This window comes from Vigna angularis, chromosome 1, assembly GCF_016808095.1.
Source record: "Vigna angularis cultivar LongXiaoDou No.4 chromosome 1, ASM1680809v1, whole genome shotgun sequence".
NCBI classification, from domain to species: Eukaryota; Viridiplantae; Streptophyta; class Magnoliopsida; order Fabales; family Fabaceae; genus Vigna; species Vigna angularis.
This window is the reverse complement of record NC_068970.1, coordinates 57,135,877-57,154,317: the sequence shown is the minus strand read 5'-3', so window position 1 is coordinate 57,154,317 and position 18,441 is coordinate 57,135,877. Positions and strand designations below refer to the sequence as shown.

Sequence of the window (18,441 nt, the reverse complement as noted above, 5' to 3'; positions counted from 1 at the left end):
AATAACTACTTTTTTAAATTTAAATAATTACTCATAATAAAAAATTATTTATATAATACTACTTATAATATTTTTTATTTTAATAACTAAAATTTATTTTATTTATAACTATATTTATAATTATATAAAACTTTTATTTTTCCAAATTTACCCTTTTAATTACTACTTTTAAAATTTAAATATTTATAAATATTTAAAAAATGCATACACATCAATGTTTATTTATTGTAAAATAAAAGGAATCCGAAACTTAAACTAAATCTTATTATTATTTTTTAAATCAGAAAATTTACCGTTAATACAATATCATGTTATATAAAATGTTTTCTATTAAATAGTAAAAATATAGTTAAAAAATATATTTTAAGAAAATTATAAACTAAAAGTAACACGTTCTAAATCCGTTAGAAAAATATATATCGAATTTATTTTCAATTTCATCAAATATTTTGGTTTGGGACATTCTTCTTCCAGTAAAAGCTATTATAGCATCTTGAGGAACTTATTGAAAATCTTGTTTCCTATTCACCATTGTTTTGCCCCAAGGTAACTTGTAATATTTTCTTTTCCTTTATTCATGTCCTGCAACATGCGATCATTTTTCTTATTTCATATACTCATATTATGTGGGTGTACAAAGGTAAGAGGATATTAAATGCATAAAATCCACACATGTAACAAACTACAAATCTTCATGATATTATTAGAGATGATATCTGAGACATTTTTTAATTTAGTTATTTTGTCAACATTTTCTTAGAAAGAGATAATAATATGTTGAATCAGATACCATTAATATTTATCTGTTATTTGATTTGAAAAAGATAGTTATTTGCTATCCTTTTACTATCCGTGTGTGATATTCATTTAAAAAATATTAGTAGATATTTTGAAACACAAAAAAGTATCGTGGATTTTTATAAATTTTTAAACAAAATTACATATAAATATATAAAATATAATATAATTTTAATTTTAATTAAATTTAAACAAATAAAATATAAATTATTTTTAATTTTAATTTAATAATATATAAATTAAACTTTTATTTTTTATATTTAATAGATAGTCACGGATAATATAATACTTTAACTCAATCTATTTATAAATTTATTTATAAGTGGAAATTAAAATATTCGTTATTCATAAATAATAAATATAAATTATTTATTAAATATTTTCATAGATAAGCATAGTATTTTTTTCATCCCAACTGTAAAATGTATATAATGAATTAAGAAATAAAGGTATTTATAATTTTGAAATGATGCTCTTTGGAACTTAATTTTAATTTTTGGTTTTAAAAAACAAAGCCAATAATATTTTAACCAACGAATTTGTTAAGCTGAAGTCTCATGCATGAAGGATGTGTGAAAAAAACAAGAAAGGGAAGTGTAAATAGTAAAACGATAAATTATAGGGATCAACATGGGTTGATATGGAAGACTAGGAAGCATGGAATATAAACTTTTAAATGCTTTTAAGAATTTAAGGGGAATTAACAAGAAATAAGAAAATTGCTTGTAATTATCCTTTTCTTTTGCAAAAGAACTTGTGTAACTTGAATTTACTGAATTTTAAACTATTGTTACCTCAATTTCTTGTAAGGAAATAACATTATCCTAAAACAACTCTTTTTTCACTATTCCTTTAATTCTAAAATAATAATTTGTTTACTTTAAAAAAACACAAAAGGTGTTTTACTTTGTTGTGAAAAGAATCATTCCACCAATGTTTATAACATCCCAAAGTAATTATCATGTACTTAATGTTTATTATAGATAAAGTAAAATTTATAAAAAAAGTTTTTCATATATAAGGATGACAATGGATCGAGTCAGGTACAGATAATATTTACTGCATTACATATATTATATTTACTGCACTACATACATTAGATAGTTATTTCATAAATTGATTATACGAGTCTAAAAATACACATTAAACGAGTATGACCCCACACACACATGAGTAGAGTCTTTCAACACATGTTATACGAGTTTGTTCATAAACTAATTAGACAAGTCTAATAATATACATTAAACGAGTTTGTTCATATACATGTCAAACGAGTCTATTCATACACATTAGGTGGTTCTATCTATTATTTGATTAGACGAGTCATGCAATATACATTATACAAGTTTGTTTATATAGTAATAAGATGAGTTTATCAATGCACTAATTATGTGAATCTAAAAATATACAGTAGACCAATTTGATCATACATTGATTTGTAACGGTAGCAAATTTGTTTTACATAATTTTACATATCATATGTATTTTTTGTGAATATACTATATTATTGCATGTGTTATCCTATCCTTTGTATTTTTACAAAGTCTATTATTTATATTTTTATAAATATATTGACTTTATAAACCTATAAATTATTTTTCACTCGATTCCATTTAAAAATTAATTATAAACTTAAAAATAGTTATTAATTATTTCATTAATCTATAAATATTTTTTAATAAATACACAAACAAACATGAACTATGCGTAGTCACAAGGTTTAACTTAAAAGTGAATTAAAAACTAACCATATCTCTTATAATATAATTTATTTCTATTGTAATAAAAAAGAAGACACCATAAATTTTACTTTATTATCCATGTTTATTTTGTTCAAGATTAAAAATTGGCTTTTAATTATTTAACATTGTTAATTTTTTTTAATTTATATTTATCTTGGTGTTGTGTAGAAGTTATTTTACCTTTTTAATAATTTATTTTACTTTAAAACTCATTTGCCCTAAAAGTGAAAATATGATTTTATACTATATTTTCATTTTTAATTCTATTCTTTTATAAATTCTAATTAATTGGACATTTAATAAATTATTAATGAATAACTTATAATTAAAGGATTAATTTTTATACTATTTTTTTTTATTTTACTTTCATCCTTTTATTATTTATAATTATTTAGTCATTTGACAAAATGAAATTAAAAAAATACATTTTATTTTTATTTATTAAAATTATATATATATATATATATATATATATATATATATATATATATTAATAATACAAATAGTTTACACTATCACGTAAAAAGTTGTATTTCTAAATATTTATTTTATTCTTTTATTTTGTTTTTAAATTAATCTATTTTCAAAATAAAAATATATTTTAACTTTGTAATTTATAACTTAATATTTAATAAATTATTATTTTAATTCTTAAATAGAACATAAGTTTTTTAAAATTTAAAATCTTTATATCAATATAAAAACGTCAATTATTTATAAAGTTAGAATTTTGTTTGTTAATAAATTTAATCCATGATACACATTTTTAAAATCTATTTTAAAAACTTAATTAATCGTTAAAATAAATAAATAAATGCTTCTTTTAACATATATCTTTATCACATTTTAACCATTCTTAAAAGAATTTCTAACGTATTTTTAATATATTTATAATTCAATAATAACTTATATAAAAACAATAATTGTTTTGTTCCATAGTATTTTTTCTTTCTTAAATTTATCCTTTTATTATTTCTAATTAGTCAGTCATTTAATAAATTATTAACGAATAAATTACTTGGTCATTTAATTTAAATATAATTGTTTAAGATTTTATATACTTTAAAATTTATTTCATTGATCGTTATTTTTGTAGCGAAAATGCAAATCTTTCTTTATTTTTGTCTCAATTTGGTTTTTAATTTGGAAAAGTTAATCTTTATTGTTAAGTTGATTAAAATGGTGTTAAATAAACAATAATTAGACATGTTATTGTGAAGTTTTAAAATGACATAGCTTAATAAAGAAGGCTGTGACATAAATTTTAATTTTTTAAAAGTAAAAAATTAGTGAATATTTGATCAAACAAAATTTGTGTAAAAATGTGGAACATAATTAGTAGGTTCATTGAAAAAGTTTAGAGATTAAAATATCAATTACCAAAATAATGGTTCATGCAGTAAAATGATTAATGTTACATCTTATTTTGTCACCACTGAATATTAAATAGTGATAAAATAAATCCCGCATTTTGGTGGTACAAATAATAGTAATGTTTTATACGAAATCACAGTCGATTGAGTGATAACAGTACAAGGCTTTATATTACATGGTGGACTCTAGCTTCTTTTGTAGCTCGTGAAAAGCCTCAAATGTATCCTCATCTGCTCTCTGTCAAAGATAGTACTACTTGCTTCAGAAGGCTGCATTCTTCTTCTTCATAAATCATTTTAAAATCACAAAAAAGTGAAAAGGAAAGAAAAGATCAAACGAAATCTTCCTTCAAGTAACCGGTGATTCCATTGACACTGCTGCTCTTATAGCACCACTCATTGCACTCAACCTTTCTTCACCCTCATTCAGACTCAGAGTACTCACTAAAACTTCAGACATGAAAAACAAAATGTGGCTTTATCTGTTCCTTATTTTTATAGAATGCTATCTGGGTATGTCTTGTTTCTCTCCCTTGTTTCACTACTTTGGTCATGTTCATGTTTCTGTTTTCGTGGGAAGCTATATTTTTCTGTCTGTACTTTCTTCTCTGTTTTTTTTTTTCATTTCAGATTTTAAACCAGTTGTTAAGTGTCTAGCTGTGCAGTGTGATCATTTTCTTAAATCTTACTCAGTTCAAGAGATCTTGGTGATCTATGTCTCTTGTTAAGTAATCAACAAATCTCATTTTCTTTTTCTGGGTACTTTCCAGTTTTATCATTCCAATACTAAAGTTTATACCTCTTTTGGAGGTGGTGTCATGGTTTTTTGTTACCATGGTAGGCAAAAAATGGTGTTAGTTATGTTGATTTCATATTTAGAGTGGAAAAAGAGCAAGCTTTTGGCTCTTAAAACAAATCAGATGAAACATGCTTAGTGCCCTTGTAATTCTTCTTGTCAAGTATGAGAGAATTTACTGAAAAAATAAAAGAACTTCAAAACCACCCAATCACCCCTTTTCACCTTGGCTGGGTTGCATTTCTTATTATTGTCTAAGTTATGATAAAATATTTTCTGCATTTCATTTGAGTCACTATTTGTTAGCTTATTCTTCTTTTGTAAATTTAAACCCTAAACATGATTTTTTTTTTAATTTCCAAACTCTGGCAATTTTTTGGTAGTTTTTAGTTTGAAAAGGGGTGATTAAAGGATAAGAATGATGGGGTCAAATTCTTTACTTCCTTCACGCTACAATCCCCAAAAATAATCTAAATACTATATACCTCAGCTATGTATAAAGTGATCAGACTACTTTCTCTTATTCAGTAGTTCTTTTTCTTGTATTGTTATTGGTGGACCAGAGGTTGATGCTGCCACATGATTTTCACTATGGTCATTGCTGATTTATTTATTTAATAACCAATACTATTATTTCTTTCTTGATTCCATGACTTCGGAAAAAATATTTAGCCATGGCAAGGGAAATCGTGGTGCAACAGAAAGCAGATGCTGCTATCCCAGTGACAACAATGTCACCACCTGAAGGAAACACTACATTCATTGATGGCACAACTTGGTGTATGGCTCGTCCTGGTGCTTCTCAAAATGACTTGCAGAATGCTCTTGATTGGGCTTGTGGACTTGGAATGGCAAATTGCAAAGCCATCCAACAAGGTGGACCATGTTTTGAACCAGACACACTTGTTTCTCATGCTTCCTACGCTTTCAATAGCTACTATCAGACAAATGGAAATTCCGATATTGCATGCAATTTTGGAGGCACTGCTGCTTTGACCAAACGTGACCCCAGTAAGTCAAAATGTTAACCTCGTCAGGTTAATTATGTTCGGTGTTCTGAGATGTTTATGTTAACAGATATGTTCGGATAACCATGTTTTTGATGTCGAGTTTTTTTAACAGTTTTACTGATGATTAGTTTCTGTCAAAAATCTGTCTGATCCCTTTCATTTCAACTATTTTTTTCACCCACAAAAGTTCATGCTAAGACATATGGGATTAAGATTCCCTAGCCCCACCATAACTTGTTGATGCTTTATGTGAAGATCACAAGTAACAAACAGTTACATTTGCCTCTAGGATCTTGGGAACTTTAGTACTTTTCCTCTGCCATTTTTGTTTTCATATCTACTACGTAGCATCCTTTCACTTTTGGTACCATAGTGATTTAGACTGTAATAATGAATAACATTACTTGTATGATTGATGAATATAAATATATAAATATAAACACATTTACATATGCTGATGAATAATGTCAAAGATTTATGAAACTTTTTGCCTGAGAATGTTGAGGTGTTGAAAAGACAGGTGCTTAACTTAAGCAACTGCAGTTCCATCCAATCAAACCATTTACTTTTTGTATGGGTGCTTTCTTTTTATGCATTTGCATTATTCTAGTTCCTTTAAACTTTAAGATCAAATTAGCTTGTTTTCTTTGAAAAACTGCTACAGGTTTTTGTATTTATAACTATGAGATGTGATATTCTTTTAGAAGATACCAGAACGCCTATTTTTGAATAAGCAATTATGCTGAGTTGGTATATATAGTAAAGTAGCTTCATACTTTGGATTATATTCCTGATGTTATCATAATGAGTACATGTTATGCAGTATTTACAGAATGCTTTCTGAAAATTAAGTGTAGAATATTTGAATGTTAAAACATTAATAATTTCGAAATGAGTGGAATTTTGATACTAGTGTAGCTGATAATGTTGTTCATACTGATCTTGAAAGATTGAAAGAGAAATCATCCTGAACTTGTGTTTTTCTTTTCTCTCCAGGTTATGGAAAATGTGTTTATTCTACATCTGGGTATGTATGAGATTACAGTATAACTTACTAGTTTTGAAAGAAGCTTGTATAAATATTTTATTTAATCACTGTTTATATTATTGTTGTATTTATTTTTTGTGACAGATCTTTAGTTGCTTCTGCACCACCTTTGTTGAAGAAGAATAGCCAAAACCTGGTTTGGTCGAAACTTGTTGTGGTGTTACTGGTTTCATACTTTTGGATGTGACTATGGTCGGTGAAACTGTGGACAAAAGGAAAAGGGAATTAGAGGAAGGTTAGGGAATGTAGTTTTGGTAGCATTTATAATTGTGTTTTTGTTGCTAAGGTATTCTTAGCTTTCATGTTGGGTCAGAACAAGAATCTCTAATTGTGCAAATAATCTATTTTTTTAAGTTTAATCTGTAAATTATTCTAACAATTCCAAATTTATAAGAACTTCACAATTTTAAGTTGTTGACGCTAACCTCCAAATTATTTACTTAATATTATTTTATTTCATAAAGTAAGATAAATACTAATATTTGATTAAATTGATCTGTATTTAATATAATAGTTAAGTAATAGTTTTATATTTAAAAAAATATATCATCTAAACATACTAAACATTAGTCAATTTAAGCCTGGTGTAGTTGAAAGATGATCGATAGATGAATTAGTAAATTTGAATTTTATTTTCATAACAGTTTAGATTTTAAATTCGTGATTACATGTTTAAAATAATTTCTAGATTTATTCATTAAATGTATTTTGATTAAAATTTATATTTAAATTTATTCCTAATTTTTAGAGTTGTAAAGTGAATTAAACTAACTCATAGATTATCTAGCCATACATTGAATTAAAAATGAGTTAATTTAATGCAATTCAATTTTTTTTAAAAGCTAAATTTTTGTAATCAAACTTGATCCATAATGAGTTAGTGACTTAATGTTGAGTCAGTAATGTTTTATTCTTAGCATCTATTTTATATATTTACTACAGTAAATTAAAGTAGATTTGACTTAATTATTATTTTTAGTTGTTAAATGAAAGTATTCATATATTTCACCAAACACTACTCTAAATATAATAGTTAAAAATTAAAATTTCAAGCTACTTAATCAAACAAAAAAATTAAACATTAAGCATTCAAATATTATTGAATAATATTCTAATATTTAAAAATATCAAATTGTTAATAACTAGAAGTAGTAAATAATTATATAAAAAATTAATAAAAAGTTGTTTTTGGTAAGATACACATCAACTCAACTTCAATCAAGTTAGAACCTGTTTAACTCATGATTAAGCGAGTTGGGTATAATTTAACCTACATTTAAACATTCGTGCTACTGTTGTTCCCAAATTTAAAAGTAAAGGGTTAGGGTTAGGGATGACTTTATCACAAAGTTGTTCTTCTTGTTCGAAGCTAACGTGCAAAGGATTTTCGCAATCCTCACACGGTGTTGTTTTGAGGGGAGTTGGGATAACCCTTATTTTCCACTATGGTGATATCGTTGTAATGAAAGTTGTTAGAACTTCAAGGAATGTTGGGAGGAAATTTTGGGGATGTCGTCATTACAAGGTGTTTTGAATACCGTAGTCACTTTTATGTGTATTGGATTTTAAGTGTTCACACATTTTTGTGTTCATACATTTTTGTGTTCTTGGTGAATAATATGGTGGATTTTCAACTGGGATGTCATGTAATTTTTTCAAGTGGTGTTCTGAAGACAACGTTGATGATTGAGATGGTACAATTGTGAGACAAAGCAACAAGATATGTGATCTCGAAAATAATGTTAAAGAGTTGCAGAGAAGGATAAAGTTCTTAGTTGAAGTTGTGTTTGCTGTTATTGTGTTGAGCATTATGACATTGTGACTGTGTTTAGCTTGATCTTAGGTGTGCAATGTGCAATGTATGTTTTGTTCATGTAATGGCTTAGGTGTTTAGCTTCATGTTTTGTTCATGTAATATCAGTTGGTGTTGTAATATGAGTGAACAATCTGAGTTCGTGCAATAAAGTTCGTTTTAGTCCCCCTACATTTTAAAAATGTTAAATGTGGTCCCCCTTTTCTTAAAAAATTGTTCAAGGTGGTCCCTAACGTATATGACTGTAATACATATTAAGGATACCTGGCATACTAACAGATATAATTACATAATATCACTACAACTATAATAACATATTTAATTAAAGTACTTAATAGCACTACAAAATTAAAGTGCTTAATAACAGTACAACATACATAATTAAAGTGCTTAATAAGAGTACAACATACATAATTAAAGTGCTTAGTAAGAGTACAAAATAGATCCAAATACATCCAAATTTTCAGTTAAATCTATGGATCTTTTCTTCTAATATTTAACTTTTTCCTTGCTATTGGTGGAGTTAAATCTGGGATGGAATCTTGAGTTGGTTGTGGTGGGTGAGGAGATTGGGGACTTGATGGCTGTGAAGGTGCAAGGGGTTGTGAACTTTGTGTCTGTGCTGGTTCTGTTGGTTTTATGATGGTTGGACGTAAAGGGCACACTTTTTTGTTGTGCCTCACTTCACGACAGAAGCTACATTTCTTTCTATGTCCACAAACACTCATTTGGGTCCCATCCTTAGTTAGCTCCCATGGCTCCATTCTACTTTTTTTCTTTGGTCTCCCAGGCATCTTCCTCTTAAGTGGTGGCAGTACATCAGGACAACTTATTTTTTCCCATAGGAGGTGGCCATTTACAGGATAGATGATGGACGCATATGCCTCTTCATATGTGGATTTCCTGAACCAAATTGGTATAAAAGTTTCTGGGTCTATATTTGAATAGTTCATTGTTGCAACTGCATGATAACATGAGATGTCACTGATCATCCACTTCCTGCAGCTACATTCTTCATTGTCCAGGTCCACTATGAACTTGTTTCAAATGACTAAAACATGCCTAACCTAAAAAATCCTTCTTGCAGACCATCTGAAAGAAATGAACATAAATAAGGCACAACAACAATTGGATATGAACATAATTAACGCACAAGAACAATATTACCTTGGGATCCAATATCTTGACAAATTACATTCCTTCATAAGTATTTTTTTTTATCTTTGGACAGACATCGAAATCCATAGATGCCACCTTCGTTCTGTTCGTGACCCATCTTTTCATCAAATACAGTCTAATATCCTCCAGCATGGTGATAATGGGTTTTGCTTTGGCATGAACAATAACACTGTTGAAACCTTCACTGATGTTGTTATCTAGGATATCACACATTGCTTGAGTTGTGAACCTACTTCTTGACCAATACCTATTGCACAAGAATGAAGAAAATGGGTTACCAAACATGAGTAATGCAAAATCTTTGTGCATGTAAGGGAAAGAATGTACCTTGGGGGAATGGCTATGAGGTATTTATATGCTTCTTCATTCACTACTCTGATATTCAACATCTCTCTCCCAAGCTTGGGGGTACGTGCTTGTGGCAGCCCTCCACATCAAATTCTTCAATATCTGACCAGAAAATCTTTTCCTAAAGTTAGCATAAAGGTGCCCGATGCATAATCTTTGTTCTGCCCTAGGAAAAACTCTTGGATAGCTGGCCCCAACCCCTGCCAACATCAACTTTTTAATCAAACATACATGATTAATAAAGTATGAATAATAAAATAATTTAAGTAATGCATGTACCTTTTGCTGGTCAGACATCCACGTGTATGCCCCACAAACTTCATTACCCCCAAGGTCTTCAACCAATAATTGCAAAAACCAAGACCAACTATCTTTATTTTTGACTTCAACTACTGCATACTGCATATGCAAGGGGTAGCATTTGCTCATTTGGGTCCCTCCCAACAACAGTAAGCAACTCTCCCTTATAAAGACCTTTCAAAAAATAGCCATCTAAACAGATGATGGGCCTACAACTAATAAAATTGTCCTTACATGCTTTAAGACAAACATAAAATCTCTCGAATATGGACTGACCATTATCACTGTTCACTTTAACCTTGACTGTTGACCCTGGGTTACTTCTCAATGCCTCATGTGCGTAGTTATAAATCCTTCGAAACTGTTCTTTAAAATCCCCTTCACGTTGACTTGATGCCATTAACTTTGCCCTTTTTGCTTTCGAAATTGATACATTTGTGTTTCATTTCCTTAATGCTTTAGTACGTATGTCTTGGACCCTTATACTAGGATTCTCATGTAAAGACTAATATATTTCATGACTCAACCACTTAGTATTCATCATTTTAATGTTCAGTTGTCTGCTGCAAGAATGAACATCAACAATCTTCCTTAACTGCCAAATCTTGCGTGAGGGCAAATACCCACAGTAAGCTACCCATGGACACTTTTTTTGCCCACCCATGCATCTCACCCTTACCCTACGATTTTCATTTTTTACAAACTTAAGAGCCCTCCCAGCATGAATAGCATAACTTCTAATGGCTTTCTTAAACTCATCCTTATCAGTAAATATAGTACCAAGTTCCCATTTGTAATCTGACATTGACTTTTTTTTCCCATATGTAGGAAAGGGACCTCTACTTGGTCTGTCCTTAGTGTCATCCTTCTCACTTCCACTATTTTCTAGAGTTAACAACACATCTGACTCCCATTCATCATCTGATAACCCCCTACCATGTCCTTGTGCTTCGTTATCACTGTCTTCCATCCTGTATTTTGAATCACTGTTGTCCAAACCAATACCCAAATCTCCTGCCTCCTCCAAGTTCTCTTCACCAATAATACGTGCTTCATCCTCAGTATCCAGTTGCACTTCTTCCTCACTGTGCAATTCTACTTGTTCTTCATTGTGTAGTTCTACTTCTTCCTCACTGTTCACTTCTACTTCTTCCTCCACTACACTCACTTCCTCCACCTCCACTGCACCCACTCCCTGCACCTCCACTACACCCTCTTGGTTAACCTCCACTTCAACCACTTGCTCCACCCCTAGTACACCATCCTGCTCTACCTCCACGCCACCCTTTGTGTCAACACTCCATCATCTCTCTCCAAGTCACGACCATAGTTAAGAGGACCTTCCTCAACCTCCTGTTGCACTTCAACAGGACCTTCTACACCAGCCTCAACCCCACTACCCTCACCACTCTCTGCAGGCCCTTGGCAAAGGTAAAGAATTTCATTCTCATTTTCTACAACCACTACTTCGCTCACTTTATGTACAACATACAAGTTGACTTTTGTCAACACTCAATTTCGTCCGGATTGACTAAATAATTTGTTTTATTGTTTTATCCTCATAAAAGGAAAAATTAAAAAAATGTGTGTATATAAAATATATATATATATATATATATATATAATAAAAAATAAAAAAAAAAGGATCAGACGTTCGTCCCCTATGATCTCGCGCTCGTCCAAACAGTGGCCGTTCGTCCTTCCCCACTGTTACTGTGGCCGCTCGTCCAAACCGTGACCGTTCGGTTCTCCCCACTGTTGCTGAAACCGTTCGTCCTTCCCCACTGTTACTGTGGCCGCTCGTCCAAACAGTGACCGTTCGTCCTTCCCCACTGTGGCCGCTCGTCCAAACAGTGACCATTCGTCCTTTCCCACTGTTGCTGAAACCGTTCGTCCTTCCCCACTGTTACTGTGGCCGCTCGTCCAAACAGTGACTGTTCGTCCTTCCCCACTGTTACTGTGGCCGCTCGTCCAAACAGTGACCGTTTGTCCTTCCCCACTGTGGCCGCTCGTCCAAACAGTGACCATTCGTCCTTTCCCACTGTTGCTGAAACCGTTCGTCCTTCCCCACTGTTACTGTGGCCGCTCGTCCAAACAGTGACTGTTCGTCCTTCCCCACTGTTACTGTGGCCGCTCGTCCAAACAGTGACCGTTCGTCCTTCCCCACTGTGGCCACTCGTCCAAACAGTGACCATTCGTCCTTTCTCACTGTTGCTGAAACCGTTCGTCCTTCCCCACTGTTACTATGGCCGCTCGTCCAAACAGTGACCGTTCGTCTGTTACTGTGGCCGCTCGTCCAAACAGTGACCGTTCGTCCTTTGCACTGTTTAACCGTTCGACTTTTCGTTGTGTTAGGACGTTCGTCCTCATCTTCAACCGTTCGGTCATAATGTTTTGACAAACGTTCGGGCTCAATGATATATGTCTTTAGCGTTCGGCTTTGCACGTTCGTCCCATTGTGGTGTTTAGCAAATAGCGTTCGGTCATGTTTGTGTTAGTGAACGTTCGGTTTTGAAGTGTTATGTGTTAGTGAGCGTTCGGTTTTTATATTGTTTATTGAGCGTTCGGTTTTTATTGTTTAATGAGCGTTCGGTCATCACTTGGACACTCGGTTTCTCTTTTGAACGTTCGGTCTCCTCCAGCGTTCGTATTCCCTGCATTCGGTTTTGAGCGCTCGTCCTTTGCGCGACCGCTCGCCGAATTCGTTCCCCCTCATCTACGCTCGTCCAACTCACCCTTTTCTACCACTCGTCCAGGAGAGCAACTTGGAGTATGCGTAAAGAAGTGCTCCTGCCACACAAAATGCCCACGGCCTAGCTGGAGGAAATGCTTCATTTTAACAAAGCTGAAACATGAATTGCATCCTCCACGTTACTTTTGCCACACATGTGATATTATTGAAAAAAGAGAGGTGCTATCACTTGGGAGAAGCACATCCAGCAAGTGGCCAACCTTGGAGAGCAACTGCCATTTTCCAGCATCTCCAACACATTATTTCCACTCCAGCCATCACTCTGCTCCTGAAAACCATCCCATAGAACCCATCATCATCGGTCCTTTTCCTCTTCATTTAACATCAACATCTTCATTCTTATACCACCTCAGGACCAACTCTCATTCCATCTCCCAGCCCGTAACCACCTCTACCACTTTTTTTTTTTCTTTTTTTTTTACTCACGGTTACTGCCATCCACCCTTCAACCACCGTCTGCTCCCACTCTCTCCGCCAAAAAGCATCATTAAAGTCTCAATCCAAAACAAACCAAACACGCCTCTCCCATTTCCACAATCAGGGACCAGCGCCCTCTTTGCGCAATCTAAATCTGCAAATTGAACCTTGCACCGTGACCTGCGGCGACCGGCTTCGGTGGAAACTGCGGCGACGATATTGCAGGTTGAAAGGTAGGGTCCTTCCTCATCGTGCACGGAGAAACGGAGAAGAAAAAGAGGGAAGCTTAGCACGGCAACCAATGGAGGCGGCCGATCTGACGGATGCGGTAACGTATGTGCGGAGGACGCCCTTCATCTGAATTCATGGCGGAAAGAAATTGTTTCATTTGGATGAGAGCAGAGAGATTGTATTCGTGATTGGCAAGTGAGAAGTAAGAAAGATTGGATTCGTGTGAGAAACCCCTAAGGGATTCTGAATTGGCTATGGGCTGTGTCTTTTCTTCATACCACACGCAGATCTTCACCCGCACAACTCCATTCATATCCATTTTCATTTTGGGCTAAAGCCCGTCTAAATAAAAATAAAAAAAAGAACAAAATAACAAAAAAAGAAATGGGCCTCGATCTTGGGTTAACATTCACCAGCAACACCTCCGAATTTCATCCTTACACCTGGACGGATACAGAGTAGTTGAAGAGAAGGATTTTGGCCCAATTGAAGGAACCCCAGCACGCACCCATGGATGCACCTCCGTTTTCATATTTACACTCTTCACAGATACAAAGTTGGAGAAAAAGGACATTACCCAAACAAAGGAGCTTCAATTTCACTCGGCACCCCTGGTTTTTATCTCTGTACCCCCAATTTCTATTGAGCTTTTCTTGTTTTATTTTTATGCTTTCTTTTTCTTTTTATTGGTTTTTATTACTTGTCACACCCTTTGTACAATAACCTCCACTTTTTGTTTTAGTAAATTTGTTCATCTCGTTTTATTTCAAAAAGGACAAAAAAATAATAAAAAATATATAAAACTTAAAAAACATTTAATGTAATAAATCTCGGTATGAGTACTCGTGCGATCGTATGCATCAGCCTAGTACTTATTGCCCAAATATAAAATAAATAAAAAGCCGTGTGAGTGCTCGTGCGATCGTACGCATCAGCCTAGTACTCATTACGCAAAACAAAAGAAATAAAAAGCCGTGTGAGTGCTCGTGCGATCGTACGCATCAGCCTAGTACTCATTACGCAAAACAATAAAAGGAAAAAAAAAGCCGTGTGAGTGCTCGTGCGATCGTACGCATCAGCCTAGTACTCATTACGCAAAAAAATATGTTTCAAAGGTTTAGGCACATGTGTGATCGCACGCATCGTCCTTGTGCTAAAAACCTTTTCTCTTTTCTAAAATTAAAAAATCCAAAAAAATATGTTTTAAAGGTTTAGGCACATGTGTGATCGCACGCATCGTCCTTGTGCTAAAAAACCTCTTCATTCTCCTAAATAAAAAATACCAAAAAATATACAATCTTTAAAAACTAAAAAACATCTACTTTTCAAAGCTACAAACAATATCGCCTCGTAGAACTACGTGATCCTTGATTCTCCGTCAAAAGTGGAGATACGTAGGAGCAAGGCCAGTCCTTGTCAGGCTCATTTCCCTCAAAATCCAAATTATTTTCCAAACAAATCCTCAAACAATTTTCAAGCAAATTTTCTCAAGCAGTTTTCCAAACGAACTACGGAACCCTGATTTTTCATTCTGAATGAGAATACGTAGGAGCAAGGTCAATCCTTGTCGGGCCCAAAAAATTAAAAAAATATGTTTTGTTTATTTAGAATTTTATTTTAAGGGAAAGTTAAACACTTTGAAAACCACATCCACATTCGCACATTTAGTTAAAGGTACTGCCTTAGGGCAGGCGTTGTAGGGTGCTGATACCTTCCCTACACGTAACCGACTCCCGAACCAAGAATCTGGTTCAAATTGACCATGCCTTATCATTTTATGGTTTTTCCGTAGTTTTCCAGAATAAACTATGGTGGCGACTCCAAAATCTCTTTTCAAAGTCGTTTTCTCTATGGATTGTCGTCCCGTCGCGATTCCGGTTGCGACAACTTTCCCTAACAATTTTTCCATATTCATCATGTTCATAGCTCCTTTATCGTCATATAGCTTATGTAAAACATGTTGAATATTCTAATATAACTCCTCTACTTCAATGTAACCCAAATCTTTAAGTGAACCTACTACTCCAAAATAATTCCATGTATCGGGGTCAATGTCCCAATAACATATCTCCCCACCTATATACTTAAAGGGAATTTCCTTTATCAAGGTCCCACTGTGGTGGATCGCTACCTCAAACCTATCGTTAGACATCCCTACCCTGCAAATGGAAAGGGGGACCACTCAATTAACTTAAATTAACACCAATGAGACCAATTTCAACACCCAACGCCACTACTTTTTCCATAAACCCCCCAACATGCGACAAATATAATAATATTTTAACCCATTCCACCCATTACAAAACAAATACAAAATCCACCCATTAAAGACGACAAACATCATGAATGAAAGTAGTTAATAATGCGATCAGTAACTACACCAACAACATAAGTAAGAACACTAACCTCACCAGCGCTGATGAACGAACCACATTCTTAGATGAACCACGAACGTGATTTCACCAGGAATCAAAATCTGGATTGTTGAAGCTGATTGTTGAACTCTAAATCGCCCCAAAATCACGAGTTGATTTTACCCCAAATGTAATATCGCTTCAGTTAATCCTAAAATTATCTTAACCCTATCTTTTACATATTCCACGTCATTTTAAGTTATTTTATTTTAACACATATAATGAAGTCATAGTGCCACCACAACCAAAACTGTACATATCATCAATTTTTTGCTAGCTGGGCAGCTCTGCTGTTAGTCTTTTTAACGCCGTAAGCAAAAAGGACTAACGTGCACCGTTCTTGCGAAAAGTAGGATGTTAGTGAACTTTTAAAAAAAAGGAGGACAACTTTGAACATACCCTACAAACCGAGAGACCAAAATATGTATTAAACTAAAAACATAAAAGTATTATATATATATATATATATATATATATATATATATATATATATATATATATATATATATATATATATATATATATTGATAAAATACACACCTTACTTTCATGTAATAATTGTCACAATACATTTTGTGAAGATTAAAAAATAAATATTTAAAGTTATAAAAACCTTAATAGAACGATGTTTGAATATTTTATTAATAAAAGACTAAACTATAAATAATTTTCCTATTATAGAGTTCATTTTATAAAATCATTTTATCTCTCTAGAAAATCATTTCTCTTAAATCTCTCTGTCTTCTCTTTAAGATATAAAACTCATCCTTCATCTATTATTCGATCAGAGTCTATCATTACAGAGAACACTCTAACTTTATTCGATCAGAGTCGTGGTCATTTTCTAAAGTAAAAAAATGTTTTCATCCCTTACATGTGAGTATGATGAGTTGTATGTGGCTTAATTCTACTCAAATTGGTTCTTTCTGTGTTTATGATTTTAATGGTACGTTCATATCATTAATCTAATTCTCTTTTTTGTGTAGACAAAATTACATCTACGAGTGGGTTGTGAAGGGGAAACTTTGAGAGCTTTAGGAGTCCTAATCAAGGCCAAGGAAGCTAACATTATAGAAAAAAAATTGGTATTTTAGTGTAAATTGAAACAATTGTTCTGTATAGTTGAACTTTTGTGCATGATTGGCCTTAGAAATTGATTAATTTAGGACTAACTAATATATGTTAGTGTTGAATGAGAATAATTGTAAATAAATGTGACAAATGGTTGATTTTTGAATGAACTTGTGTGTATTTTGATTTCTTTATACAAAGAGATTCAAATTGTTTTGTCTAAAGGATGTGTTTGAACTATAAATTGGAAAATGATTAATAAAAGAGTGGAGATTCGTTAGACAAATCAAGTTTGGTATCCTAATATAGAAAAATCAACCTTTTGAGTATCCTGGTGCGACGTTGAGCGCCATACGCGTATTGTTGAGTGATACGTTTAAAATCTAAAGTCATAAAGCTTTAAAGGGGTAGAGTCGGGTGCCATTTTGATGTCGTTGGGCACCATGTTGAGACCATTGGGTGCTACTTTGATAAAAAGCATCAGGGAGTGTTGGCGCTAGGCGCTTAGGGATACCGCTGTGCATTGTTTCAAATTTTAAAATAAGTGGCTCTAGGTGCAACTAGTGTTGGGCAATGGAGAGAAGTTGTTTGATGTTGCATTGTTCTTTTTTATATTTATCTTGAATGAATTGTGAATAAAATTTGAGTTGAATATGCATAATTTGTATATGGAAGAGAAGATATTTGAGACATATAAATAATGTATGAACTTTGTTTTATTGGGGGTTCTTGCTTGGTTGAAATGTTTGATTTGAAATAATAGTTCTAAAGGTGGAAACTCTACTCTTGATTTGTTATGTGACGTGTATTGATGTGAGAATTAGAATGAGACTATTCGGACTCTATTAAGTATTAGATTTACATAGAGAAAAATCTTATGATGAGAGTTGTATGAGATCCTTATCGGTATATTTGGCATTTATGATTAAATCTATAAATAGGCGACTCACCATGTTATACTCATTTTTATGAAATATGATTATGAAATGACGATGAATATGAAAAATTGTGAAAGTATATTGTGAAACTATGTAATCATTTAAATATTACTTGTTTGTGTGAAATGATGCATGAATTTAATTATATGATAAATCCTTTATTATGGTCCTAATGTAGAGTAATTAGTCTAATTCTTGTATTATCCTTGTG

At 32.5% G+C, this 18,441-nt stretch overlaps 1 protein-coding gene across 1 annotated transcript; it reads left to right on the top strand.

The window, feature by feature from the left end:
- The first annotated feature begins 4,133 nt into the window (after positions 1-4,133).
- LOC108321885 (glucan endo-1,3-beta-glucosidase 13) lies at positions 4,134-7,168 on the top strand. Its single transcript, XM_017553780.2, has 4 exons — positions 4,134-4,426; positions 5,382-5,720; positions 6,716-6,746; positions 6,852-7,168. Exons 1-4 carry the CDS (start codon positions 4,372-4,374, stop codon positions 6,952-6,954), a joined length of 528 nt encoding a protein of 175 aa, XP_017409269.1. The 5' UTR covers positions 4,134-4,371; the 3' UTR covers positions 6,955-7,168.
- Positions 7,169-18,441: the final 11,273 nt, after the last annotated feature.